General features: G+C 46.6%; 4 protein-coding genes across 5 annotated transcripts; 2 read left to right on the forward strand and 2 right to left on the reverse strand.

The window, feature by feature from the left end:
- Positions 1 to 29: 29 nt before the first annotated feature.
- LOC6549893 (transmembrane protein fend) lies at positions 30 to 27718 on the reverse strand. 2 transcript variants are annotated; one of them, XM_026982722.1, is made up of 5 exons: positions 27705 to 27718; positions 9366 to 10451; positions 2291 to 2338; positions 1284 to 1526; positions 30 to 974 (listed from the first exon to the last, which is right to left on the reverse strand). In XM_026982722.1, the coding sequence occupies exons 2-5, from the start codon at positions 9624 to 9626 to the stop codon at positions 552 to 554; spliced, it is 975 nt and encodes a 324-aa protein (XP_026838523.1). In that variant the 5' UTR covers positions 9627 to 10451; positions 27705 to 27718; the 3' UTR covers positions 30 to 551. The 2 variants fall into 2 exon arrangements, with proteins under 2 accessions (XP_026838523.1, XP_001977370.1); XM_001977334.3 differs by lacking the exon at positions 27705 to 27718 and having other exon boundaries at positions 9366 to 10487.
- LOC6549892 (uncharacterized protein CG7065) lies at positions 17637 to 23094 on the forward strand. Its single transcript, XM_001977333.3, has 3 exons — positions 17637 to 18002; positions 18075 to 20200; positions 21235 to 23094. The coding sequence occupies exons 2-3, from the start codon at positions 18106 to 18108 to the stop codon at positions 22836 to 22838; spliced, it is 3699 nt and encodes a 1232-aa protein (XP_001977369.1). The 5' UTR covers positions 17637 to 18002; positions 18075 to 18105; the 3' UTR covers positions 22839 to 23094.
- On the reverse strand, positions 23552 to 24323 carry LOC6549891 (frataxin homolog, mitochondrial). Its single transcript, XM_001977332.3, has 2 exons — positions 23937 to 24323; positions 23552 to 23871 (listed from the first exon to the last, which is right to left on the reverse strand). Exons 1-2 carry the CDS (start codon positions 24252 to 24254, stop codon positions 23617 to 23619), a joined length of 573 nt encoding a protein of 190 aa, XP_001977368.1. The 5' UTR covers positions 24255 to 24323; the 3' UTR covers positions 23552 to 23616.
- On the forward strand, positions 24528 to 27223 carry LOC6549890 (basic proline-rich protein). The gene has a single exon (XM_001977331.3). It carries the CDS (start codon positions 24659 to 24661, stop codon positions 26912 to 26914), a length of 2256 nt encoding a protein of 751 aa, XP_001977367.1. The 5' UTR covers positions 24528 to 24658; the 3' UTR covers positions 26915 to 27223.
- Positions 27719 to 27817: the final 99 nt, after the last annotated feature.

Below are 27817 nucleotides of genomic sequence, written 5' to 3' on the forward strand. Positions count from 1 at the left end.
ATAATATATATATATATATTTGTATCCGTAACCGTAACCGTAACCGTAAACGTATCTGCATCTGTATCTTTATCTTGATCTCTAGCTGTTCCTGCTTGTATAACTATGATATATGTATATGTATATAGTAAATGCGTTAAATGTATAATATAGTTGTTATGTGTATATAGAGCTATGTATGTTTATCATGCGTGTATATGTATATGACTGCGCTGGTTTGGCATTGGGATCTACGAATGGCAGAGGATAAAACTTAACTTAGTTGAGCGAACGTTGCCTTGACTATCCAACTCAATTCATTTCAATTCAATTCAATTCAATTTGATTCGATTCGAAGCGATTCGATCTGATCAATCATGTCGAATCAAAATCCAGGATTTAATATTTCGGATAGGGAAGGACTAACTAACGCGGCAAGGGGTATGTACACAGTTGTCATCGCGTCCTTTGTTCATTTGTTTTTTGTATGGTTCTCTTTTTTGGGGTGCAGAATATCACATAGTCAGACATCTATATATATACGACTACAGGTTCTCCGGCCAGCCTCCGCCTTAGACATGCAGCGTGGAGGCGTCCAGTGAGTTCCTCGAGCTGCTCGAGCTGCGACCTATCAACGTGGCCGTGTCCGCACTGTCCGCATCCAGGGGGAATCGCTTGCGCTGCGGACGCAGGAAGAGGAACATGACCAGCAGGGCCAGGAAGAAGGCCAGCGCCCCGAAGGCCGGATAAACCACTCCGCCCAACTCGCTGGCCGTGGGCAGTGCACTGATTATGTACACCCGATCCGTGGGCCGGACACGAATGCGCTGCGAGTGCTCCAAGGCATCTGGCTGGTCCAACGGCTGCTCCACTGGCTGCCCCTGGCTCCTCGGTGTGCCGCTCGTTGTCGTGGTCGTGGTCGTTGTCGTTGTCGTGCCCACCAACTGGCTGGTGTCCACATTCAGCTTGATCGAACGCCGCATCAGACCCGTGAGCTATTAAATTGAAATAGGTAGAAAGCCGTGTGAATACAGTGTCGATGGGTGCTGAAGAATATAATACTTGGGCTAAGATCGTATAACGTTCCTTTTAGCTCTATAAGCATAGCCACAAGAACTCTTTCGCTTTGTTTGGGCTTGTGCCAGAAATCCCTTTAGAGATAAGATATAGTAGATAAGGCAGCATCTTGTGCATTTAACCCGCATTGCGATAAGCCCCAGTTTAAACACTCCAAATGCGATAATTTCTTTTATTTAACCGCCCAATTAGCTATCAAATAGTGAGTTAACCAAATGTGAACTCACCTTGTGCTTGCACTTGACCTGGATGTTGTAGACGGTGTCCGGCCACAAGGAGAGTTCCGCCCGGGCGGTGTCCGTGAGGAGATTGCCGATCAGGCCGCCGCCGGACACCTCCCAGGTGATGAGGCACTGGCGCGAGGAATTCGCTATCATCTCATCCCAGCCGATGTCCGTGAGGACGAGCGACTCCTGGCGCTGGGCCTTCAGGATCCGCAGTTCGAAGGGTGCCACCAGCTTTTGGCAGCACTGTGGTTCGCACGGGATTCGAGGAATGCCGTGGATGCCATGGAGCACAAGGACAACGCCCCAGGCAGGACACGAAGCATTGTGGAATGGCATAGAACGGTAAGGTAGGGAAGGGAAGAGAAGAGAGAGGAAGGTAAAGTTAGCTATTTGTCAATTATTTCTTGTAATTATGTGGCGCGCCCGCAGGTAGGCAATGAAATTTGTTCATCCTTCGGTTGCCACTTTTCGCCCCCGAGCGACAACGTTTAACCCATTAAGGCCGGGCTGTTTCGTTTGGCATAATTCATGTCCTTGCCGTGTAAGTGCCTAAAAATGTTTACGCATGGCAAATTGGCAGTCACAGTGGCAGTGGCAGCAGAAACAACCCTTTTCCAGCCGGCTTGCGATAATAAATGTAGATTTAATTTCGGGCATTTAAAAAGATGCTTCTCCAGAGAAATTTACCAAATTGTCAAATTTCTAATAAAATTAATGCCGGGTAAGGCAAATAAAGATTAATGCTTGCAATGAAAATTATTAAAATTTGAACGATTTTTTACGAGACAGTAAAGTCCATTTTAAGTCTTGGGGAATTTCAGTGATTTGATCACAAGCCCCATGCTCATCACATTTCTACTAAATTATCATTAGATTATAATTCAGTTAGCCTACGAGTGGACTGCTCGGAATTTCAGTTTTTTTTTTAGCAGTTTTAAGCCGGCATTAATGGGTTAATGACATCGTTAGGCTGTCGCACAAAGACAAACATGAATGGAGATACTTACGTTTGTGCAATCAACGGAATCCTTACAATAATGCCAGTCCCTGGAAAGCTGCAAGCAGAGACGACAGGACAAAGTTAGTTAGTGGGCGTGGCCTAATCGAATTTTAAGTAAGCTAGCAAAAAGTAATCAGGCCCAAGACCCCGGGCTGCCAGGACAAACAACAAGGAGTCATCAGCAGCCTCCTCTTGGGCCCGTCCTCTATCTTATGGCCCCAACAATAGACGCAAATTTGTAACTCGTAATAACGGCAGGGCATGCAGGCGGCAGGAAAAAAGAAGCGAAAAGTCTATGTAGATATACAGCAGCGGTCAGGAAAATGGGGAACTCGGGCGTAGAATGACTTTATGAATGTGCCCTGACCAGTGCTAAATCTGCATGCCTTTCAGAATTTTCGGTTTCAAATTTACCTTCCAGCACATATTGCAGTTTCCGGTGTTAACCGATCCCAATATGGAAATCAATAGACCATTTAATGATGGAATCGCACGCTCTGCCTAATTGTTTGTTGTTTTGGGCAATTTTGCTAATCCGTTTGCTATTCTTCTGCCCGTTTCTGTACACAAGTAAATGACCACAAACGTTTGTGTTCGTCTATGGCGAATTGAAAATTTCACGCTCCCGGCAATGAGGATAATGAGGAGGATTGCCGTAACAGGACGAGGCTGAGCATGAGGATGCGGATGATAGAGGCCGAGGGACTGGGAGCAGGAGGATCGAGATCAAACCGGACTGCCTGCTTAGCCTTTGTCAACTGTCGCCTTAGTCTCAAAACAGCTGAACTGAACGGAACAAAATGGAACAGCGGGCAGTACGGAGTAGCACGGCGCAGGACTCGGGACTCGGGACTTAGGACCTAGGACCAGTTAGCCCACCCCTCCTCCTCCTCCTTTGACGTCTGTCCGCAGTCCTTTTGTGAATGAGCTGGCAGAGAAACAGACAGATGAATAAGGGACTGGGAATGGAACTGGGAATGAGTCGACGGCGATTAGAGATGGGTGCGTGACAAATTGTTATGACTCGGAGTTTACAATATTAAAAAAATCAAACGAGGCGGTGCCCATACAGATCTCAATTCATTGGGCATTCGTTTTCGGCTTCGGGGAGGGTTAGGTTAAGTAACCCTAATGTCTGCTGCAAGCCAGATTTATGATTATTGCATTCGCCGGCATCGAATTTATGAAATCTTTATCTACAGTCTCACACGATTCGTTACACTAGTTCATTTCGGATCGTGATTGAATTGTAAGCTTGGTTTCATATAGTTATTCATATAAAATGTGAGACTCCCGAATTGCAGACTTAAAAACCAAACCTCCTAAGCGAAAACTTTACATATTGCCAGTTGGCTTTAATAAAAATCAATAATTATAATAGCTGCCAACACTTGCACCATAATGTTTGTTTAACATGAACATGTGTCAAATTAAACCTTATCAAAATAAACAACCTATTAAAATCGCTTAATTGACATTCGACTACCTTCGTGAACACCTTGGGTCACAAGGTTTTTGCCATTTATTTGCTATAATTTACTTTTTTTTTACTTGAAAAAAATTAAATAAAATTTAGCTCCTTTCTCCAAGCAATTCAACTGTCTAAATCGTTTTTATATTCCGAAACTAGAGCAATTCCGATACTATCTCCCTGCTCAATCGCTCCCTGGCAACCTTAAGCCACTGCCACCTCCACTCCGATGCTATCCAGCTATCCAGCTATCCAGCTCACTAAGCCCTTAAATGCATCCGTACTTTGTGCAAATGTAGCACAGCAACTACTTGCATCTGGATCGATCATCCATCATCCAGGGCAAAGGAAAGGAAAAATCCGCCGGACAATGGCTGCCATCACCTTTTGGGCCAACTTTGACGGCGGCACTTTGTCATCATTACACAATAAGGCAGGAAAATCAGTAAAATCCGGGGAAACGGAAAGGGAAAATGAGCAGGAGTAGCAGGAGGGGCAGGAGGAGCAGGAGGGGCAGGAGGGGCAGGACCAAAACCAAGCAGTTGTGGCAGATAAAAACGACGAATGCCAAAAGGAAAATCGCAAAGACAACATATTTTCCGCTCAATTGAATTTTTGGCCTCTGAAGATGTAGACGATGTAGTTGATGAGGGGAGGATTGCGTTGTGCAACCGAAATTGTGGACAAGGATGAGGACGTGGATGCGAATGAGGGCCTGAACCTGAAACAACTTGGGCGATAAGTAACAACAATAAGGCATTCAGAATGAATGAATAAACGAATGAATGACCGAATGACTGAATGAAAACGCTGAACTGGCAAATCTTTTGGCCGTTCGGTCTGTCGGCCTTCCCCGATTTTCCCTTTTCCCTTTTCCCAGTTCCCAGTTCCCACTTCGCATTTTCCCACTTTCCACAGTCTCGAGTCCAAAGGCATGGCCTACTACTACCTGGTCCAAAATGTGTCTGGGCCATATAAATTAAACGCAGGCAGCGACAACTTTTACATGCAATTGCCCTGGTATTTCGCACCCTCGGCACAAATGCACTTGAAGAAAAGTGTCAAAACTCCCACCTAAAGGCTGCGAATTTCCTTTGATGTTCGCATGTGCGTGTGGAAAACACGATTTTCCCAATTCAGTTAAGCTACAGTAAATCCGGCAATTTGTACTCTATTCTGTACGCTTCTTTTTCAGGGTTATAGTTAATCCCATTTTTGTTTTAGTTTGGAACAATACAAATATATGGTAAATTGTGAAGTAAATGTTAGGGGCTTTAAATACCCTCTTATTCTGTTATTTCTAATGGTTCTATTAGTATATAACAACCAAAAGATAGCAATTTCTTTTTAGATGTGTTGTAGACGATAGCTTTGTTGAGTTATTGAACTAGTTTTTGTTTCGGCAAGTGTGGGAACCATAGGCACATGACTCCGTTGGCCACATAAATTACCGAAGTTGGGTCAGTCAGTCAGTTTTTTGAGCGGCTTTTATGAGACACGTACGCATACGTAGATATATTCGATGATTCCACCACCAGCAGCGGCCGAACTACGTGCCTTGCATATACATCAAGATCGAAGCTTCCGGCCACCGCAGCACCCAAAAAAAAAAAAGATGAAATCCCGAATCCACCCAGCCAACTGGAGCACCCATCGCACCACCCATCGAACCACCCATCGAACCACCCAACCTCCCAAAACATATCCAAAGTGAAGGAGGAAAAGTCTTTCATGGTGTTAATTTGGCGCTGATTGAGCAACGCATTCGCATTCGGAATCGCATTCCCCGTTCTGTCGATTCTCCTGTTCCCAGTTAGCGATTCTCAGTTTTGGGGGTTGGATGGATGGACGGATGAATGGCTGGGTGGATTAGTTCCAGTTAGTCCTGCGAACCGAGCATGAAATTAGCCCAGCCTGCAACCCCTAAGAACTTTTGACTTTCGGCGAACCGAGCCGAGGCATCCTGCATTACCATCACCATCACCACTAGCACCATCACCAACACCCCATCCATCACATCCACCCATCCACCCACCCAGCGAGCATCCCATCCAAAACTCTTGAGCGAACTTCAAAGGGCATATCGGATGGAGATGATGACGGTGATCAGGAATTCAGAATGCAGACGGCACACAGGCGAAAGCTTAAGTATTTCGTGCCTGAAATCTGCAATTTCGGACTAAATAATCAGCAAAGATTGGCATAACTAAAGCCGAAAAGCCTGGCACATTTAAAGCAACACAAGAAAATAGAGTGGCGGATATTTATAGCGAACATCTGCCATTTCGGTCTGAATAATCAGTGAGATTAACTTATGTTATATGCAGCAGCATCTGACATATCACCATTGAGATAAGATGGAAATGAACTCGTCAATTTGGTAAGCTTTCCATTTCATTTAATGCCTCGGTGTGGCCCAGTTATCCACTTTAACCGTAGGTTACTATAATTAACCGATGGCTACTAGAATTATGCTAGTTAGACATAGTTAGATATAGTTCCAGTTAGTTGGGCACTTCAACCAAGAAGATCTATGCAACAAGATCAGCCAGGGCCATCGAGTTTGACCGTAGGTTAGAATCACATTATTCAGGCCACTCATGATGCTCGGTCGTATCAAAGTGCTGCCGAACTATATTTGGACAAATTGCTGCCGTGCTCTCGTGTTAAATCAATAAACTTTGGCTCTATATTTGGACTTGGACGTAGTATGTGGCTTTGTAGCGTTTCCCTAGAACGATTTCGAGTGCCCCAGACAATCCGAGTGTCTTGGCCTCTCGAGTTTCATCCCATGTTTCATTGTAAGTGTCGCCACAGCACTCATGAGCACTCCTCATGGAGTCAATTGGGTTGACTGCCTCGTTCTGCCCAGCTCGGTATCTCAGTTTGTCGGTTTCTCGGTTCCCCGGTTCCTTGGTTCCCCGGTTCCTCGGTTCCCCGGTTCCCCGGTTCCTTGGTTCTCCACTCGAATGGAAAACCCAATTTCAATACCAATCCCAATACCAACACTACGCCGTACCCGTACGTACACCTCGTCGCCACAGAGAGCTCGACTTACTTGGAAATCGGAGATGATATTTATACTCTTGTGTTTTTCCCACTTGATTTATGCACGTATGCATGTACACTTGGCGGGGAGCTGCTCGGATCGAATCGATATGAAAATTTGATTTGATTTCGTTTGATTGAAATTTATTAACAGTCCGCAACAGTTGTCAGCCACCTCCATGCCTCCATGTCTCCATGCCTCCATCCTCTGTTTCCGATATCGCTGACAGATCAGCGCGGTTCCAGGAAGTCACGCATTTAAAAATCAACTGGTTGGCGGCTGGCTGGGTGGGTGAAATCTTTTTGGGAAACTTGTGCTTCTATTTCTGCGCTGCGTCTTGATTTCAATGCATCGGGGACAAAAACACATATTCGAAATTATTTCGTTGGGGATCGGTTACATGCAGCGGAGGGGAAACCGAATCCCCGGGGTCCCAAACTTTGTTTTTAGGGGAAAAACACAAGAAAGTGTCAACTCAGCGTATTTTTGAATTGGGGGTGAGTTCGTTTGGGTTCGGGACTCACTTCCACTCGCTTGTAGTGGTATTTTCAAGTTGGCTTTGTTGGTTGGAAAACTTTGTTATTCATATTGATTAGTTGGGCTTTAGTTTTGTGTATTTATTTGCTCTTAGCAAGTATCAGCTTGGAAATTGCGGTGAGTTCAATTAATTGGAGTTTTCTATTTGCTGTCGCGGCTTAATGCCTTAATTGATAAGTGGGTTTTTCACCGACTAATTTTGTAAATGGCTCTTGTGTTGATAGAGTATTTAATCCAAGTCATTGCATAATACGTGGTTATAAGTTATCCCCCCTTGATTCCCTTTTGAATTGTTTCCGATTTTTCGCGGTGATTTCTCAAAGTTCTTTCTTCTGCATTTCTTGGGCTCCTTCTCCAGAGCCCATTGTTCTGCCCACCTGCTCTATTTTGAAAAAAAGGTATCTTTCCCTTTTCCCTTGGCTGCGGCTTTTCAGCTGAACTTCTGTCCATCCATCTGTGACAGCTTTGTACAAATTCGATCCGAGAGCTTTATTCCTGTGCGGATTGTCTGGCTTTTTCCCCCTGTGTTCACTTTTTTTGGTCTCTGGTTTTTGGCCATTGTCTATGGACGGATCAAATTGAATTCCCGATCTCTATTAGCGACGCTCGACCACCCAGTTGACATCTTTCTAGCGACCGGCGGTGACTACCTGAGCGGTAAGGCAAGCGGTAGGGTGAGCGGTATGGCAGCGGCAGCGACAACAACAACAATAACAACAATAATAACCGGCAACAGAAGCAGCAGCGGCAATAGCTGCGATGTCAACCCGTAGATAAAAGATAAAAGACCCAGCGAGCGGCCATAAAAAATGACGTCGCCTTCTCGAGTTCCTCAGCTCTTCGGTCCTCCAGTACGCCAGGTCTCCAGTTGTTCAGGTCCCGAAAACCGAGACCATTGTCATTGTCATCGACGTCTGTGTCCGCATCCGCGCCCGCGCCCTCGTCCGCGTCCGCGTCTCCTAACCTTGAAGGTCGGCGTCGTCCAGGGCACAACTGTTCCCTACACGGCGCGAAAAAACGGGGTGGGTACCCGAGGCCAATTCGGCATGACCTCAATTAGGGCAATCTTAATCGCATTAGCTTGAGAACCTGACGGCAGAGCGATGCACTTGAAAAGTGGCTGGGAAAATGTGGCTGTGTGTTGGGCAAAACATTTTCTTCGAGCCTTTCTAGTGAAGTATTCGGATCTTAAGCCCCTTAATCTTGAAAAAGTTCTTAGAACAAACGTGAATCATGCATGGATACATACAAATGTAGATAAAAAAGTCCGAGTTTGTACTTATCGTGAATTCTAAAAATTCTTAAGGGAGTTTCGACTGAACAGCCATTTTTGGAAAAAGCGGTTTTGATACGATGAATAAATTATGAAATGCAGATGGCCTTGTAATACGAAATTAAGGAAATGAAAAATAACAGAAACATGCAAATTCACGGATTGTTAATTATCATGAGAATTTCAAGATGCTTGTCTACAAAGGGAAGTCAATGATGTATGCATACATACATACATATGTGAATTTGGGCTGATCAAGGGTTGAAAAATGTGTTTGAACAGAAGCCAAAGCTGTAGTTACGTAAAGATTTGAAAATTGTATTAAATTATAATTAAACATATACCATATTTGCAGGGGTGAATGCTGAAAACCCTTGGTATACATATATTATAAACCCAGATGTGTTCTAATCTGCACTTGCTAATCCAAATCTACATCGATCCCCAAGCTGTATATGTATATCAGCCACATAATTTTTTCGCTGTGTACAAAGCGAATTCCCTATCGGTTATATTGCCGCTCAACTGGGCATACAACTGTCCATCAAACGAACTGGGATCGAAACGTTTCCGATACGATCCCAGTTCTTATCTCGGGTTCTCAGTTCTGAGTTCTCGGTTCTCAGTTCTCAGTTCCGAGTTCTCAGTGCCAGTCTGATTCTGAGTCTGGGGTTTATGCGTCTGGGTTTCTGGGGCTTCAATTGGGATTCTTATTTTTACTCTTGCGTATATGTATTTACTTGGATTCTTACCTGCTGATAGCAACTTTGACGGCATCTGTTTAGCTGTTTGCCGGCAAAGGGAACGGTTGCGGGGGAGGGGGCGGTGGCGATGGCGGTGACGGCGGCTGTTGGGTCAGCAGCTCCTGGACTGGATGCCGATGAAGAGGACACCGATACCGATAGCGATAGCGATAACGATAACGGCAGCGATTTCGATCGAGCGAACCCCGCCCCCTGGGCGACAGAGAGGGCGGCAAGGGCGCAGGCCATCAAAACAAGTGAGTGGAACATGTTGTCTTCGTCCTCGTGCTTGTCTCCTCCTTTCTCCTCCTCCTCCTTTGCTTGTTGTCGTCCTGCCACTCCCTCCTTTTTCTAAAATGGGCGTGGGCGTTGACTCGCACTCGTATGTGTGTGTGTGTTGTTGTTGTGGTTGTGCCTGCGTTGTGTGTTGTTGCGTGTGTGTTTGTGTGTGTGGGCGTGGAGAGCGGTGTGCTCAGCAGATTGATTAATTGATTGATTTTGTTTGTTTATTTTCGTATCAAGTGGTGTTGTTGCTGCTGCTGCGGCGGTTTTTTGCTGCTGCTGTTGTTGTTATTGGAGCTGGCACATAATAATCGCAGCGTCGACTGCATTTAGTGAAGCGAAGCAGTAAATCCCTATCCTCTACTCTCTTTTCGCTTCTGCTGCTCCTTGTGCTTCGCCCACTGCTCCTACACACCTCTTTCTCCCCCTCACTTTGCTGCCCGTTAACTGTAACAGTTAACTGTAACTCCACATGCTGCGCGAAAACAACAACAACCTATCCTATTTGTATTTGTTTTTGTTTTTGTTATTTTTTTTCGGTGTTCCCTTTAACGTGCTTTATTTGTTTGACTTTTGTGTTTGTTGTTGAATCAGAAGTAACAGTAAGACACGTGAAAAAAAAATGTTTAACTGTAACGATTTTGTTAAGTATACACCCGAAAAAAAAGGCGACGATAGGACAATAACAAGAATAGCACACGCGCGCGACACGTGAAGGAGGAAAATCTAATGTATACGCTGTGCGAAATTACAATTTCGATTTCAGGAGCCGAACAACCGAAAAACGAGCGTCGCCGTCGAGGGTTAATGCTGCTCTGAACGAAAACAACGAAAACAGAGAGCACGAGAACCGAATTCGAAACAGAGATAAAAGCAACAACAGCAACAACTGCAACAACGCTGGCAACTACAACAAGCGGCAACAACTACTGCAGTGCGAGCAGCCCAGTTAGCTATAGCCAAATTGGCTAGAACGGTGAAGGAAGAGTCCTTCGGATGCAAAATATTGGAGAAATGTGAGTACTTTAACTTATTGCGTTCTTCTTAACATGAATGTAGATAACATGTTCATAACCCGCTGTAAGCAGTTGACTAGTGTTTGTTAAACTCATTTAAACTATCAGTGTTAGGCATTTTGGAAAAGATCTTTAACCCGTTGTAGTTTATCTAGCTATTTTTGGCTAGTTCTCGAGCATTCCTATGAGCCCGACCATCGAACTCGAGCAGCAAACATGTTCGCAACTGGAACTGGACATGTTGCAAATGAAAATGGAAGGGGAAGTGGAAGCGGAGTCTGCGAGTCTGACTCTGTGTGGAGTCCCCACTGTGGTGCTTTGTGTTGTTGTTGTGGTTGGATGGGTGGGGGTAGGGGGTGTTGGCGATGGTTGGATGCTTGGGTTTCGTGGGGCTAAGGTTGCAATCGGTTGCCTTGGGCCCGGCCTCTTGGGTTGGATTGGGCTGAGGCTGAGGCTGAGGCTGGGGTTGGGATGGGGATTGGGATTGGGATTGGGATTGGAGCTAGCTCCCGGGTTAGCTCTTTGATGATACTGGGGTGGCAGAGCATAAAGCCAAAACCAAAGGTTCTCCTCTCTCCATCACCCGCCACTGCGGACATGCAGATGAATCAAAGCGGCCGCTGATTATAGCAACAATATGAAATGCCGCTGCCCTTAACCCCCTATTGACCACCACCTTATAGGGGCATTGTTTATTTATACCCACCCTGCAGATCCACAGCTCACTGCTACTCAAAAACATCATAAAATCGGAGGCTACACACGCACCCCGCACCCCGCACTCCGGACTCCACACCACGGAATCTGCAACACGGGCCAAGGACTCCACATCCCGGACTGCGGACCACGGACTCCGGACAGTCCGGACAGCACGGACAGCAGACCCCGGTGTGTGTGTGTGTGTGTGTGTGCGTGCGAGTGTGTGTAGAGGTTTTTATAACCCCCATTTGCCAAAGTATAGTAAATTCTTTCAAAGCGTGTACTACATTTATTATTTAAGCCGCGCTGCCTCTGCAGAGTGGAGACCCCACCCCTGCCCACCATCCTGCTGCCCATTGTTTTATTCTGCTTTCCTATGTCTGTTTCATCGTATTAGCCGCCCCATGCATAAAGTAAAGCACCCGTTTTCCACTTGCCCCCATCCGCAACCCCCTGTGCCATCGCAATCCTCGCCCCTACTTCAAGTTTATTTGCATATTTTGACTTTTATGCGGCAAAAATATTACAGACTGCGCTGCCTGCCAGCAAACAATATCAAAACCCCCTCCTTCCCCCATCCCATCCCCTAGCAACACCAAAAAACGTTAATAAAGCTAGGGAAGAACCCGTTCTCAAAAAAATATTAAAAAACCGAAGTACAGTCCAGCTTGGGCATCTACAAATTTGAAAATCGAAAAATAACTTAAACAAAGTTACAATGAAAAACTGCGACATATTTAACAAAAAACCGTTTCACAATTTTAGAAATTCTGAAGTCTTGAAACCCAATGTTGTTTTCTTTCATTCTTTCAAAAACTACTGAAAATAAATGTATTTCTTTAAAAGACGTTGCACTGTTTAAACGATAACGTGAAGAGGAAGTGGAAGTGGAAGCCAGGCGAAAAAAACATTTTTTTTCCCCAACTTTTTTCTTATTTCGGGAGTCCCGGGAAAAGTTTTGGGTTTCGGCTTGACTCCAGTGCAACATGTTGCATGTTGGAAATTGCCAAAAAAAAGAAGAGAAAATACAAATAAAACTAAAAAAAGATATGAAAAGAAATGCCCGCAAAGAAAACAGCAACCCACCATAGCGACAGAAAGCAAAAAAATAGAAAATACAAATAAATAAACAAAAAAATAGACAAGGTGGCTTGGAAATTTATGCGCCCATGGCGAGCCATTTGCAGTGCTCAACTTTTTGGTACAAACTCCCGTTCGCTTAAGCCCCCGCAACGCCCCTCTATCCCCACTCCACCACCCTTCCTTTTGACTTTCCCACCACTCGCCCATTTTCCATTTCATTCCGCCGCTCTTCGAATTTCCATTTTCATTTTGCGGTTTTTGTTGTTGCGTGTGGGGTGGCCAGCCAATAAATAAAAGGGCCGCAACGAGGACGCGAAAAAAACCGTTAGCCCTGTCGCAACATAACGGTGAACTGTCGAAATGATCGCCATAGAGAAGCTAATTAGGGAAGAACAAGCAGTCAGCTGACTGCACAAAAAAAAAATCATATGCTTCATCAATCATTTCAATTTCAATGAATTTCCATTTCAAATATAAAGTCAAACTGAACAGGATTTTCAGAAACTGATTCATGAGTTAATATGGAGAAGGCTTTTCATTTCAGTTTTTGTTTGCACAAACTGGTTTCATTTCTTATTGCGCTGTAAATGTTTTCGCAGTGTAAAAGCAATGCTTCACACAATCCCGCATTGCACTAGCTGTAGTTATGTTGCCCATTAAGTAAAAGGGTATAATGGATTCGTTGAAAAGTACCTATGCATGTACATAGCATGAAGGCGGGATAGTTGGCAAAATAATGGTCCAAGTATGGAGTGTCATACCTCGTTGCGTTCGTAATTAAATTTCCAATCGAATGGGAACTCGTTTTTTAGCCATTTTTTTCAACTTTTAATGTTGTGCATTTTTAGCCAAGTTATGATTAAAAAATATTTTAATTTTTGCCATAATCCGTTTTTTCTTATTTCGGTCATAAAATAATCAGTTTTTTTGCCATAACTTTTAAAATAATTGTCTGAATACGGAATGGCATACATCGTTGCGCTCGTAATTAAATTCCCAATCGAACTTTGTTTAGAAATGGGACTTCTATTTTTTTGACATTTTTTGCAAATTTTAATGATGTTACCCGTTAAAAAAAATGCAAAAATTGACCCAAAAATGAATTTCCCAAAATCCGTCAAAAAGTGATAGGGATCGTTAGCATTGGTAATTAGCTGCACAAAACAGTTATTCTTTCATGTTTGTGATCATTTTTAGCCAAGTTATGGTTAAAATGCCCATAACAAATATTAAATTTTTGCCAAAATCCGTGTTTGCACATTTTGGTCATAAAATAATCAGTTTTTTGGCCACAACTTTTAAAATAATTGTCTGAACATGGAATGGTATACCTCGTTGCGCTCGTAATTAAATTTCCAATCGAACTGTATTTAAAAATGGGAACTCTATTTTTTTGCCATTTTTTGCAAAATTTGATGAAAATTTTGATTTTTTCAAAAATGAAAATGCGAAAATTGACCCCAAAAATTAAGTTTCCCAAATCCGTCAAAAAGTGATAGGGATCATTAGCATTGGTAGTTAGCCGCTCTTAAAAATTGTTCTTTAACGTTTTACGAATATTTTCAGGCGACTGATGATGAGAAAACTGTTATACTCTGTATCCGAAAACGCTCAACAGGTGGCGCATTTAACATGAATGTATGTCAATGGGTATGTGATGGTCGTGAGAATCACCTGCAGCTTTTGTTTCAGCCCGAGTTCTGATTTAAGCACTGCGTAACGCATTTCTGAAATCACGACCAAAGTTTGGGAATGGGGTAAAACTTTTCCGAAGCGTCTTTGACCATCGGCCCCCATCCACCGCCCCTCCCCTCTTCGGCCCGATAAATCCAAAGTCCGGCAGCAGCTGGGCGCTTCCGGCGCAGCATTAATGAGGGGCTGGGGCGGGGAAGGGGGCTTCGGCAGAGGCGGGAGATGGAAGGCGGGAGACATGTAAGTAGAAATGAAAACGAAGCACAATGAGCACATCCGGCCTTGTTTTAGAGGAGGCGGGGGGAGTAAGTGGCGATAGGGGTAAGCCTACACTCCGGGAAATTGAATCAATGGCTAAGTAGAGCAAGAAAATGAAAATGAAAATGGAGATTATTCAAAACATTTATTATAATTGGAGTAATTATTTTTACACAACAATGCCTTGGAACGCAAAAGCCCTAAAAGGGTAGAAGAAAGTATATTATGTAGCTACCAAACCTGGCTTTTCCTTACTTTTCAGCAACTCAATAAGTGAGATTACACAATTTTCTTAACTATGTACCTTGCATTCGATTGGCTCAGAATTTGGGAAGACATATTGCCAGCCATTTGTTGCACCCATCTGTGGATTTTATGCCACTGCAGCTGTGGGTTAGATGGCCCAGACAAACGGGCAACGGAGAATCCCCCCCATCCCGCACTCGGGCCATTAAGAAATTTCAAATTCTTGAAAAATTAGCAGTGCAACAAGAAGAATAAACCGATGCGCAGCGGAGAAGAAAGCGAAGCGAAACCAGGCGAACTCTTCGCCGAGAATAATTAATGGAATTTTTGAACTTTTAGTGCAAAATGCCTGCGAGACAACTGCTTGAACAGCATTTTCATTGATGCTCCCTCCTGGCTGCGTGCGCCACAAATAAATTTGTCGTCGACTCTCTGTGGCAGATTGTTGCAACTGCCACTGACGCAGGCCCCAATTCCCTCCCCACTCTAGAAAATACTCTAGAATACCAGGCGTTGTGAATGAAAATAGAGCAATTTGCATTATTCGCATTCGAGCAGATTTCGCTTTAATGAATTGCACACAACTTGCCAAGAAATAAAGATGAGCTGCAAAGTACGGTATGCTAAATGAGATACGTCTGCATCTGTCTGACTTGGCACTTTGTCTACCGAGGGGCTGGCTGGGTTTTTGTCTCCGGACGGGATGCTTTTGGGATGTTGTCTGCATCTCCAGAGATCCCGAAAGTCTGATATTGCGATTGGGAGGGGTTGTCCTCGCAATCGGAATTCGCTCATCTCCATCAAAGTTAATGCTAAATATCACTTGCATTCGCTGCCTGCAGATCGCCAAATGAAAAGCCAACCAACAGCTGTGTGCCCGATTTGCCACATTTCACTGTCAAAAAGAACGAGGTAGCAATTAAGCATGAGCACGTCGAGTTTGGAATGAACTATGCAGTATGTGTCACTTACAAAGCACTTGCCACGCGTTTAAAGCCTACTTTTCGACACCTTCTATCCGCTAAAAGTGTGCTTGAAAAACGTTGTTAGAAATTGGCAGTATACGTATTGTTTGTTGATATCCCATGATTGTGCAGATTATTTCGAAAAAATTAAACCGTACACATGTCCGAAACCGCCCACTAGAGATTTTCCACCCGTAATTCGATCTGGTGAATAAAATCATAAGCGCCTGAATCGTTATGTACATATGCCCACTTCAAGGGTAGCTTAACTACTGACCAAAAAAACAAAAAACAAAAAAAATGAAAAGGCGAACAAACGAGCCATAACTCATGTCGGCATGTTCATTAAATGTGCTACGTTTGTCCAGCAACTGGAGTGCCTACTGCCTGCTGCCACATCCTGCCCCTGGTCCTCGTCCTCGTCCTCATCCTCATCCTTAGCTCACATATCCACGCATCCACATCCACATGCAGCGTAACTTCGCCCACTGTCAAATGCACCGGAGCGGCCTTCAAAAGGGGGGTGGCATATTCACAGTCGCATTCGCATTCGCATACCCATTCGCATTCGCATTCGTATTTTATTGTCTATGTGCGCATATGGTCAGCTCATTGTGCAGTCAGTTGTATTGCCATTATCATCTGCGACAGCCATCAGCGTGCTCATCGTGCGGCGATTAATGCGCCCTTCATCCAGTCGCAGATACGTGTTACATCTATCACACATCGCGCACAGTGCGGCCTCCCTAAGGCGGACGTCAAACGCCATCTGGCTGAAAATAAGTCGAATTGTACAAAGGAAAAAAAATAATTGCCTCCAGATACAGACAGTTATGCACAGGTGCTCAAAAGTATGCAAGAATACAGTTTGCAACCAAAAGATACACAGATACAATATGAATGTCAGTAGTTTGAGAGGTATTTTAAAGGGGGGTGGTTCACCTTAGGGTGGTTCCACTGCATAACCCCGGGGCGGGTGGATGTGGGCTCGGTTCGTGGAAATCGCTGAAAATGTGGAAAACCGCGTCCCGTTCGCTGACATTTGTCCTCGGCGGCCGGCAAACTGCACATGTGGCCGATCCCTTGGGACCCAATGATATTAATGCTCCCGCTTCAGCTGGAAAATACCTACAACATACAGTGAATAAAAAAAATAAAAATGAATGTGAGCTGGGACTGATTTAAGCCAGCTGCGGAGACGCCATCACAAGCATATCCAACACCCAATCCATAGAAGTCCATCATTCTTTTGCGGAGGCGAGAACAATTTGCACTCGCCCGGAGATTATGTTTCGAACGAAAGATAATGACTCCACTCATAGCCACATATGTAAATATTTATGGGCTCACTCGCAGAAACACAAGCATTGTGTTTGCCCAAATCATGAAGGCATGTTTTCCATGTCACACTCAAGTTAGAATATAAACGCAAGTACTCGAAATTAAAATCCATTTAATCCTAAGGAAATATCCCTCTATCCCTAAAGTTGCATTTAGTTTAATTATCGACCTTTTCAGAATAACTTTTTAAATCAATGAGCTTCAAAAAGCTCAATCCTAAGGAAATATCCTTCTATCCCTAAAGTTGCATTTAGTTTAATTATCGACCTTTTCAAAATAACTTTTTAAATCAATGAGCTTCAAAAAATCGAATTCAGAATATACGTATACTTTTTTCAAAAACTTTAGAAAATACTCTGAAAAACTCTGATATATACGATTATTTTTATACCACATTAAGAAAAAAAAGTGTAGCAAAGAAAAGTGTTTTATGAAGTCAAAATAAGATAAAAGACAAACCTTTTCCGTGTATTATTGGTTTAATATCATCTTTTATATATAATACAACCCAACGGAATATGGTATAAAAAATATCGGCAGTTATAAAAGTATAAAAATAGAGTATAGAGTATAGTATAAAAAATAGTGGAAACCTCTAATTGCATAGCAGTGCTCTAAAGCAAACAACAATACTATGTGCAAGGATGTAAATAATTTTCAATGATCATAAAAATTATTACATAATTTTTTTTTAAGGTCTGGCATCCACTCGATATATCGAACTGTCATTGGCGGTGTTATCGCCCGAACGGCGTACGGGCACACTGAGAAGATGTAAAAAAAAAAATTAAAAAGGTTTTGGTTTCGTACTTTATTTTTGCAGCAATTGATAGGAAAAACAAGGAAAAGCGCACAGTTAAATAATGTAACATTCATGTACACTGGCATAGTAAGTAACAGAAACCACGCGAACGCAAGTCATCCCATTTTCGATAAGTGAACGTGAAGGGTGATGCGGATAACCCGAGTGCAAAAAAGTGAACAAGAAAATCTGAGAATCCATATTGGAGGATACGGAAAAAAAGATAAATAAAACCGATCCAAAGCCGGAGCCAGAGACCAAGGTAAGTACTGAACCTGGGCCATTTCCCTTCACTGGCGTTCTGTTTATTGTTTGGCCTAATGCCTATCTGCAGGAATTGAGGATTTAGGATTGCGATTTGAAGCATGAGTTTCCTGCCGGGCGAGCCGGTACCGCCCGGATTCGAGGAGGACGACGACGTGACCCGCACGGCGGTCATACAGAAGCAGATCGAGAGCTACGCCGGCGGACCACTGATCGGCACCGAATACACCGTCGAGCTGCACGAGCCGGGCCAACTGCGACCGGATTACTTCTGTGTGCTGTGCCAAACGTGCGCGGATGGACGCACCGTATTTGTACACTGGACGTCGCAGGCGCACCGCACCAAGTACCTGCAAACCCACTTCCAGAAGGCTTACAATGAGCTGCAGAAGCTGAAGCGCACCCCAAACAGCTCTGGAGATCTGGTGATTGCCACTGGGAATTTGGTCAAGTCCATTGAGAAGCATTTCGGCAGGTCCCGCAATCTTATGACTGCAACGGGTGAGGATTTTCGGCGTTTTCGCGCTAAAATCTGCAGTCAGGTGCGGGATAGCTTTCATTTCGATGAGTGTGCCGGACCAGATTTTTCCGATGACGCTCAACGTGCGATCCGCGAACTGAAACCGGATGAGTCCATCAAAATTAGCTTGAAGATGAACGACGACGGAACCGGGAACAGCAACGACCAGCATGATGATGGAAATATAATTGCCTTGGATGCCATATCCAGTGATGATGAGAGCTTTGGCGGGCCAACGGCTCCGGTCATCCAGATGCCGAAGGGGCTGTTGCGAAAGAAGAATCAGGTGGCCGAAGATGCCAGCGGACGTGGCAAAAATCGATCGCCACCACCTCCAGGTGGCGCGACCAAGCCCCAGCACCTGCCCACGCCCAAGGAGCTCTCTATTCAGGCATCTATAATTGCCCAAGAGCGCTACAAATGGGAGAAGTTCCGTTGCATGTTGGAACTGCAGCTCAAGCAGCTGCGCGATGAAACGGAGACGTACGAATCGAATCCTGAGAAACATCCCGATTATCCGGACGAGTGGAAACAGTTCTGGAATCGGCGATACAAGCAGCTGCAGGAGGAGAAGAAGTGCGATCCAAATCAGTATGACTACAAACCGGAGTGGATAAGCTACTGGAAGGATCGACGCATCGAACTGTTCAACATTTCGGTGAATAAAATAAAGAAAGATCTCAAAGAGAAGTTCAAGCTGAGCGACGAGGACGAAGAGAAGACCAAGGAGCTGATGGAGCGCTATAAGATCCGTGTGACCAGTCCGCGTGAGGTGCCTGCCACCACCAATGCCGTCAATCGCCGCAAGCCGAACTTCCGCAACAATCGTCCCATTGGTGCAGCAGGCGGAGCACCCGACGCCGTCATCGATATCAGCGATGATGAGGTCGACAGTCCTCCGTCTCGTGGTCGTGCCTCCTATAATCGGCGCTCCATCTCTCGCTCGTTGTCCCCCAAGCGAGGTGGTGGCGGCGGACGTCGTCCTGTGCGACGCTCCCGCAGTCGTTCGCCGCGTCGCAGCTACAGGCGAGGATCTTCACGCTCCCGCTCGCGTTCGCGCAGCCTGAGACGCCGGTCTCGCTCGCCGCCCTACTACCGTGGCCGTGGTCATGGTCCACCGTCCAGGGAGCGCGCTTCGTCGCCCGGCTCCAGGGATTTCGCAGATCGTCGCAGTTTGGAGCGGGATCGCGAACGCTCTTCCGAGTACTATCCACGCAACGAGGGCTATGCTCGAACATCGCGCGGCTATGAGCACATGGAGACCTTCCGTGTATTGGATTCCCGCGTGTATCCTGAGTACAATATGAGCAAGGTGCGCTCGATTTCGCCAGCCGTTTCGTCCAACAAGGATAAGGAGCCATCGGAGGCCGTTGAGGAGGGACCACTGACTGTGGTCAGTGTGTTGCGCATGTTGTCCGCCGTCGAGGAGCACCTGGGCAGCCTGGGACCCAAGGCCCTCAATCTGCTCAGCAAGGCACTGGCCATGGAAATGATGCGGCCCAATGCAGCTGAGGATTTGCTGCTGAACGACGACAACTGTGTGTTCCTCGAGACCACCAAAGAGAAGCTTAAGGGCATTCTCATCGCCGAGGTACTGGACGATCCGCAAAAGGTGCGCGTGGTGAAGAAACTAATCACGAACATAGCAGCCATCATCTTTCAGGCTAACGCCAAAGGTAAGTCCGCCCTTGACCCGCTGAATCCGTACTTCCGTCTCCCTCTTTTTCGTGGTCGCGGTTAGAAATCAGGAGGTAAGTAAAACACAATACAAAGATGGGTTTCCCATGGGAACAATCGTACTTTTCCGCGTAATTTCGCCGGCTTTTTATCCGAAGTTCCAAAGTTAATTGTGCGTTTTGTGCCATTCGTTGGAATACTTTAGGTTCTTAATTCGAAATATTTTAATTGCCGGTTTCGAAGGGAACATTTTTATGTGCTGTTGGTGAAGACACGTGAATACACTAACCTCTGCGTCTTAACATTTAGTTTAAGTTCCTTAATAATAGCACTTACGAAATAAAGAATCTTCACTGCTGTGGTATGAATTGGGATGATATCTCATTGCGAATTTGTTCTTTCTCACTAAATCATAAACGATAAAACTGCTCAATGCCTTTCTTTGTTATCTGGGTATTTGTATTTTTGAATATCTGAGTATTTTTGAAATATAACAATATTATAAGTATATATAAACATTATTCTTAATTGCTGGTCTTATTTCAGCAATTCGTAAGATTTTTCAAACTTATCGCGCCTAAAATATCAAGTGTATCTTGCATTTTTTTTTTTCGAAAAGAAGTGCTTCTACTTTGGGTATAAAAAAGGTTATTTTGAAAAGACCTGCCTGCCATTAAAAATATAATGGTCTAAGAACTTCTATGCTGGTATTAATTATTAAACATATATGGTTTATTTGGGTAGACTTTGGTCGATTTGTTCACAGCGATTCGTGTGATATCGTTGTAATCGTTTTTCGGTCAGCTTTCCCTTATTTTTGCTGGGTGTGTGAACAAAGTGTGCCAACCAACCGTGAGCAGTCCAATCGCCATCCACACCATCCATAAGTATAAATGTAATTTGCGTAGCTCCGTGCGATACCGATCCTCCACTTGCAGTGATCTGAAACCGAAACACACTCTCCTGTAAATCCTAACTGATTGCTTTCTTTGTGTTGTTCCCTCCCCAATCCACCCGTAACCGGATGATTTAGGTTCTCCCGATGTCGTCGAGGCCAAGGTTAAGGCAAATGTTAATCCGGCGCCCATACAGCTGCCCTTCGATCGGAACGTGGTGGCCCCCAAGTTGGCCAGTGCACTGGTACTCAAGGGATACTACGACGTGACCACCGGCGACATGAACAATCTGCTCCACCTGCTAACGCTGCTGGTGAAGACGGACAAACAGCGACGCCAGGTGGACAAGAACAACGGCCTGACATTCGAGGAGATAAAGGCAAAGCTCGGTCTGCGAAATGAACCGTCGCCCGATAACTTGGGCATCGATCTCGACGAGCTGATGAAGGAGGTGGAGCACCAGCTGAACAAAGAGTCCGTCGATGTGGTGCCCGCCGCTCCGGGAGCAGGGGCCAAGGTTCAAGCGGATGCAACCGGTGGCAGCAGTGGCATGGAATCGCTAACGGATTCAGATCTCCAGACCCTATTGCAGAACTTTAAGTTTCTGTCGAACGAGGAGCAAGTGCATCTTATTGGCCATCTGCGCAAGTTGGAGGTACAGGAGCCGGCGCGCGTGGAGCGTCTGCGAAAGTATGTGAATCTGGCGGAGCTCAGCGGGGATGGTGAGTCCTGCAGTGATTTCCTGTCGCGCGTCGTGAACATTGGTGGGGCAACCAAGGCGGCGGCGGTTACCAAGTCCAAAGCTTCGGTAATGGGTGGCAGGACCTCCTCCGCCGTGGCCGCCATCGCCTCGGCTCCGAAAGCAGGTCTCCCCTCGCTGAGCACCCAGCGTTCCAGCTTGGATCGTGAGCGGGATCGTGATCGGGATCGGGATCTGTCCAGTCTGCCCATCAACAAGCAGCGACGCGGTCGGAACACGCCAAGTTTCATGATCGATGACGATGAGGAGGAAGATGATGATTACAACTTTGACGATTTGGTGATGAAGGCCTGTGATTCGAATGGCGGCGGTGCCGGCGGAGGAGGTGGTGGTGGTGGTGGCGCTGGCGGCCCCAATCAGGCAGGTGGGCCGTCCGTTATACCCGTGGAATCATCACCAAATGCGCTCACTTTTAAGCCAGCAGCTACGGCCAAGATTTCGCTAAAAGACACCGAGAGCATTATAGCCAACCTAATGGGCACTTTGAGCAAGGGCTCGAGTTCCGGAGGTTCGCCCTCAGGTGGTAATCGCAACTACATGATGAGCCAACAGCATCAGCAGCATGTTGCGCCAAATCCGCCGAGTTTAAATCAGAAGCCAGGCCAAAATCTTGGCCAGAAGCAGTCTGGAGCGGGCTATTCCAATGCGGGCTATCCCGGACAGCAGCATCAACATCAGGGCCGGAACTTTGGCCAGGAACCCCAGCCACTGATGAGCGGTTTGAGCGGCGGACCGGATGACAATCAGTATCCGAATCCGCAGGGCTATGGCGGCTATCATCCGTTTCCCGGCAATAGCGTGCAGCAGAACTACGGGGGCATGGGACCAGGGCCTGGGCCAGGTGGCTACGGAGGAGCGCCCATTAACCCGTGGGCCAACAATGCTCCGCCACAGCCGCCCTTCAACCCGATGCCCCAGAACTTTATGGGCGCCCAGCAACAACAGCCGCACTATAACAACATGTTCGGGGGGCGTCACTAGAACCGCTTAGCCTTAGATATCTAACCATTAAATTTATGCAAGTTAAACGTAATGTAGAAACGAGAAACATACTTTGAAGTGCCCGTGTATCTGCTAGTTGACAAGTGATGTATATGCCACTTTTTTTTTCATACACATGTGCTGCTGCCAAAAAGAATTGACACCTACTTTTGTTTACAAAACACTAAAAACAATACAATTCAGAGAACATAAATCTGAAGAGTACGTGAATAAACATACACAATAATCCCGGAAACATCTTTTACCGACTTTCGTTTCGCATTGGTCCTGGTTTTAAGGTTATAATTTTCGTTAATTGGGAGCTGAGTTCTGAATTCGTGTATTGAAATAAATGATACATTTAAATTATATAAAAGCCGAATAGAGTTTAAGTATTTTTACTGAAAATTTTATCAATTTAGTGACCAGAAACCAGGAACGTACAAAAAGTGACAAAAAAAGTTGTTTAATGGTGGAATATCAGCCTGAACATTGGAAAACGAAAGGTAAATTATTCGATATATACATTAACCAACTCATTTTGAAGTTTATGCTTAAAAGAACAGACAACCACAACTCACAATAAACGAAAAGTCGAATGCAATGCATTTCCCCAGGGAAGTATAAATATAACCATTGGTATCTTCATCGGTAGTTCATGTATCGAGTGACCACTGTGCCTTCAGATGAAGAATAACGTCTAGATTTCACAATAAATATATCAAAGCGAACGTTTTAACAGACTTTTTATGGAGGAGAAATTAAGCTAATCACGGAATTAACTACAATAGGGCAAGCGGAGGAAGTTTACGGACTCTGACTTCAGTATGCCGGGTATCTCCTGCTGCAGCAGTTCGTGCAGCGACTGACCACTGTGCTTGTAGATCCATCTGCCCGCCGCCACGGTGCCGACGAAATCGTATCGCTTGGGACCGCTGGTGGGCGAACTGAGCCAGATCTGCTTGTTGGGCGTCTGCCGGTTGATCACATAGGTGCCGTGCTGGCGTCCCAGGTTAACGGTGAGCACGCCATCCTGCGGAAGAGGAAACCCCGCGAAGATTAGATCAATTGAATGATGTAATAGGCGATGACACCTACACTGTAAGCCACATCCGAGCCCTGCAGCTCCGCGGCGTTCTCCGTCAGCTCCTCGAAGTAGTCGCACAGTGCGTCCAGGGTGTCGGAGCACACTCGCTCGTAGGTGGCACCGTCCAACGTGGATTCCGTCTCAATTTGACTGCTGAAGAACCGCCGGTTGGCATTGGATCCTTTGCATTGAATCGCATCTGTGGTTGTCGGTGGTGTACTGGGCAGGATTACTTGGCTGGCGCGTGCTTGGGGCTTTGACCAGCTACCCATGGTGGCCAAACATGCCCGATTTCGGCTCAAGCGGACGAGCATGCGACCGGCAAACATTTTAGAAATATACGATTTGTTTATACTTTACAAATCCCAGTCGCAGGACTGCCAACTTGCTGGAAATATATGTGCTTTTGGTATTTTCTTGATTCTAGTGTGGTATATTATTTATTTTTAAAAATGCTGAATAAAATTCTGAAGCTACAAGCTTTTCTATAAAATGTAGCTATCTAGGTAATGTATTCTGGTAGTTTAAGGTAACTAAAATGTTATATATTGCCTGAGAGTTAATATTTCTCAATTACAGACGGTATATTTTCGAATGCCCGGGTGATATGATTTTTTATTTAATATCAGATACGGTCACACCTCCACCAGCGCCGACAGAAAATGGCGTCCGCCTGAAAATTGTTGTTTCTCTTGGAAAATCCACGCTCATTTGACCAGCAAATTGCGAAAAGATGGCCCTGCCCAGCAACTACAAGCAGATAGCCGTTGGCGGCCAGGGACCGGGACCAGCTACACCCCTCCAGGGCGTCGTGGGCGGTGGCGGAGGCTCCGGCGGCGGCAGCCGGTCGCGTTCATCCGGCGGCGGAGGTGGTGGCGACCGAAACAAGGATCAGACGCCCATCTTCACGCACAGCAACTACGGGAATCCGGCATTCACGCCACAGAAGGTAACCAAGTCGTCCAGCAGCAAGAACCAGAACGAATCACGACTACCGAAGCCACCAAAGCCGCCGGAGAAGCCCATTCTGCCATACATGCGGTACTCGAAACGTGTTTGGGACAGCGTCAAGGCGCAACATCCCGAGCTGAAGCTCTGGGAGCTGGGCAAGAAGATCGGCGCCATGTGGAAGCTGCTGCCCGAGGATGAGAAGACGGAGTTTATCGACGAGTACGAGGCGGAGAAGCTGGAGTACGAGAAATCGCTGAAGGCCTATCACCAGACGCCCGCCTATCAAGCCTACATGTCGGCCAAGAGCAAGGTGAAGACCGACGTGGACATGCACGAGACGCCGTCACGCGGTGGCGGCAGTAAGTCGCAGCACGAGCGACGCATCGACATCCAGCCGGCGGAGGACGAGGATGACCAGGATGAAGGCTATACGGCCAAGCACATGGCATACGCCCGCTACTTGCGCAACCATCGCCTGATCAACGAGATCTTCTCGGAGGCCGTTGTGCCAGATGTGCGCTCAGTGGTGACCACCACGCGGATGCAGGTGCTCAAGCGGCAGGTCAGCTCGCTGACGATGCATCAAACCAAACTTGAGGCAGAACTGCAGCAGATGGAGGAGAAGTTTGAGGCCAAGAAGCAACGCATGGTGGAGTCCAGCGAAGCGTTCCAGGAGGAGTTGAAGCGCCACTGCAAGCCGGCCGTGGACGAGGATACGTTCCAGAAAATGGTGCATCGCATGTACGAGGATATCAAGCGCGATCGCCAGCGATTGGATGAACCGAATACGAATAACACGACGAATCCTGCTGCAGCTGCCGCTACCGCTGCTGCCCCAGTGACAAGGAGCGAGGAGACAGTCAAGCCGCCAACGCAGCCGGGTCAGCCAGGTGCCACACCCGCTAGCCAAGAGGCGGCGGCAGCGGTGCCAGCAGCTCCGCCCAAGGAGACTCCGCCGGCTGTGAAGCCAGCCACACCCAATCCCACACCGAGTTCGACGCCCACACCTGCACCTGCACCGGCGGTGCATGTGCACGAAACTGCCAGCAAAACGGATCCCGAGCCCATGGACATTGAGCCACCACCGAAGCCATCGGTGCCACCCCCACCCATCAAGCCAGAGAAGCTGGAGATGGCCGCTGCCCTGCCGCCGCAGTCAACGCTAGTCGAGCCACCTAAAACGGAACCACCCAAAGTGGTGGTCCAGCCCGGGAAGGTGCCCACACCAGTTCCGACACCCACACCGCCACCTGAGGTAGCTCCAGCAGCCGGAGCAGCTGCTGCAGCGACCACAACGACGACGACTCCAACGCCACCGCCGGTGCAACAACAGGTGCCACTGCCGCAGCAACAGGGCGGTCCAGCTCCTCCACCCGGTATGCCGCAGATGCATCCACATCCCGGCCATCCGCCACCCGGACATTCCTTGATGCCACCGCACATGGGGCCGCATCAACCGCCGCCGGGAATGCCCGGTCTACCGCCGCCACCTCCGCACACGGGTTATGCCAACTACGGCGGACCACCACATGGCCCGCCACCTGGACCGCCCGGAGGACCAGCACGACCATATTACCAGCCCCAGTACGGAGGACATCCCACGCCGCAGCCCTACTACGCACCGTTCTCGCCGTATCAGCAATCCTATGGCCCGCCACCCGGCTCGCACTACATGTCACCGCGTCCGCCGCCGCCGCAGCACAATGGCAATCCCGGGCATCCGTATGCGCCGGAACATGGAAGCAATCCACCGCCACCACAGCAGCAGCAGCAACAGCAGCAACAACCCCCGCCAGGTCACCTGCACGAGCCGAGCGGAGGAGGACCAGGAGCAGCCCCAGGCGGTGGAGCTGGGGCGGCAACAGCAGCGGCGCCTGGAGGCGGTGTGTATCCCACTCCCGGTGCAGGAGCGGGACCAGGAGCACCTCCGGCAGCTGGAGGAGCACCGCTGGGCGAGGCAGCAGTAACTGGTGGACCTCCGCCCCCTTCAACGGCACCTGCTAAGCATCCAGAGGCGGAGAAACACGAGGCGGACTAAGACAAGGAACCCCGCCACCCAGATCCTAGTTGTAGTCCCTAACTTTTACATGCATCGATCCCTGTGTTGTAACATAGCTGTCCCCTCTTGAAACTCCGCCCCTGTTCGCTGTACACCGGAAGAAAAACAACCGGATTGCTCTCAACTTGAAACCTCTTAGGCGCCCAAAACTCCACATCAATCCCATTCTTAATTAAGTTTAACTCACTTTTTTTTCGCGAAGCCTAATTTTAATATTTTAATAACTGAGTGTGTGTCGCATTCTGGACTGTATGCTAAATATACAAATAAAATAAATGTACGTTTATATGTAAATGGAAAAATGTTTCGGAATCAATTTGCCATTTACATGGGTATTTTGTTTGTCGCTACTTGAGTAATAACCATATTTACACGAAAGAAAGTAAAGAACAATTTTAGTAACGTGGAGTTTAGCAAATATATTTTTATATTTTAATGTATATTCTTAAATATATTTTATAGATACTAGCCCTTAACCCCTCTTGTGTGCCTTAGCTTAACACCTATTGGGTGCCCGTGCCACAGAACCACCGCTAGATGGCGCCACTTACTGGAGCCTTGAAAAAGCAAATCAAAGACAAACAAAAAAGGGGGCAGCGCAGCCACCCACACACACACAGATGCAGCCAGCCAAACTTACGCACACAGAAACGAGCGACTGAGACACACACATACACACACACACGCACCGAGATTAGCACACGTAAACAAAGCGAATGACGTTTGGTGTCGATTTTTGGAGTCAACTGTACAACTGTACCATCACCACCTCTCCCCCTTCCTCTCACACACACTATTTCCGTCCCGCTTTCGCAGAAAATAAAACAATTTGTTGGTGTTGGGTTTTTTTGGTTTCTTCTATAGAAAAAACCGTTTATTTTT

The sequence above is a fragment of the Drosophila erecta genome, unplaced genomic scaffold (assembly GCF_003286155.1).
Source record: "Drosophila erecta strain 14021-0224.00,06,07 unplaced genomic scaffold, DereRS2 tig00000152-arrow-arrow-pilon, whole genome shotgun sequence".
In the NCBI taxonomy this organism is placed as follows: Eukaryota; Metazoa; Arthropoda; class Insecta; order Diptera; family Drosophilidae; genus Drosophila; species Drosophila erecta.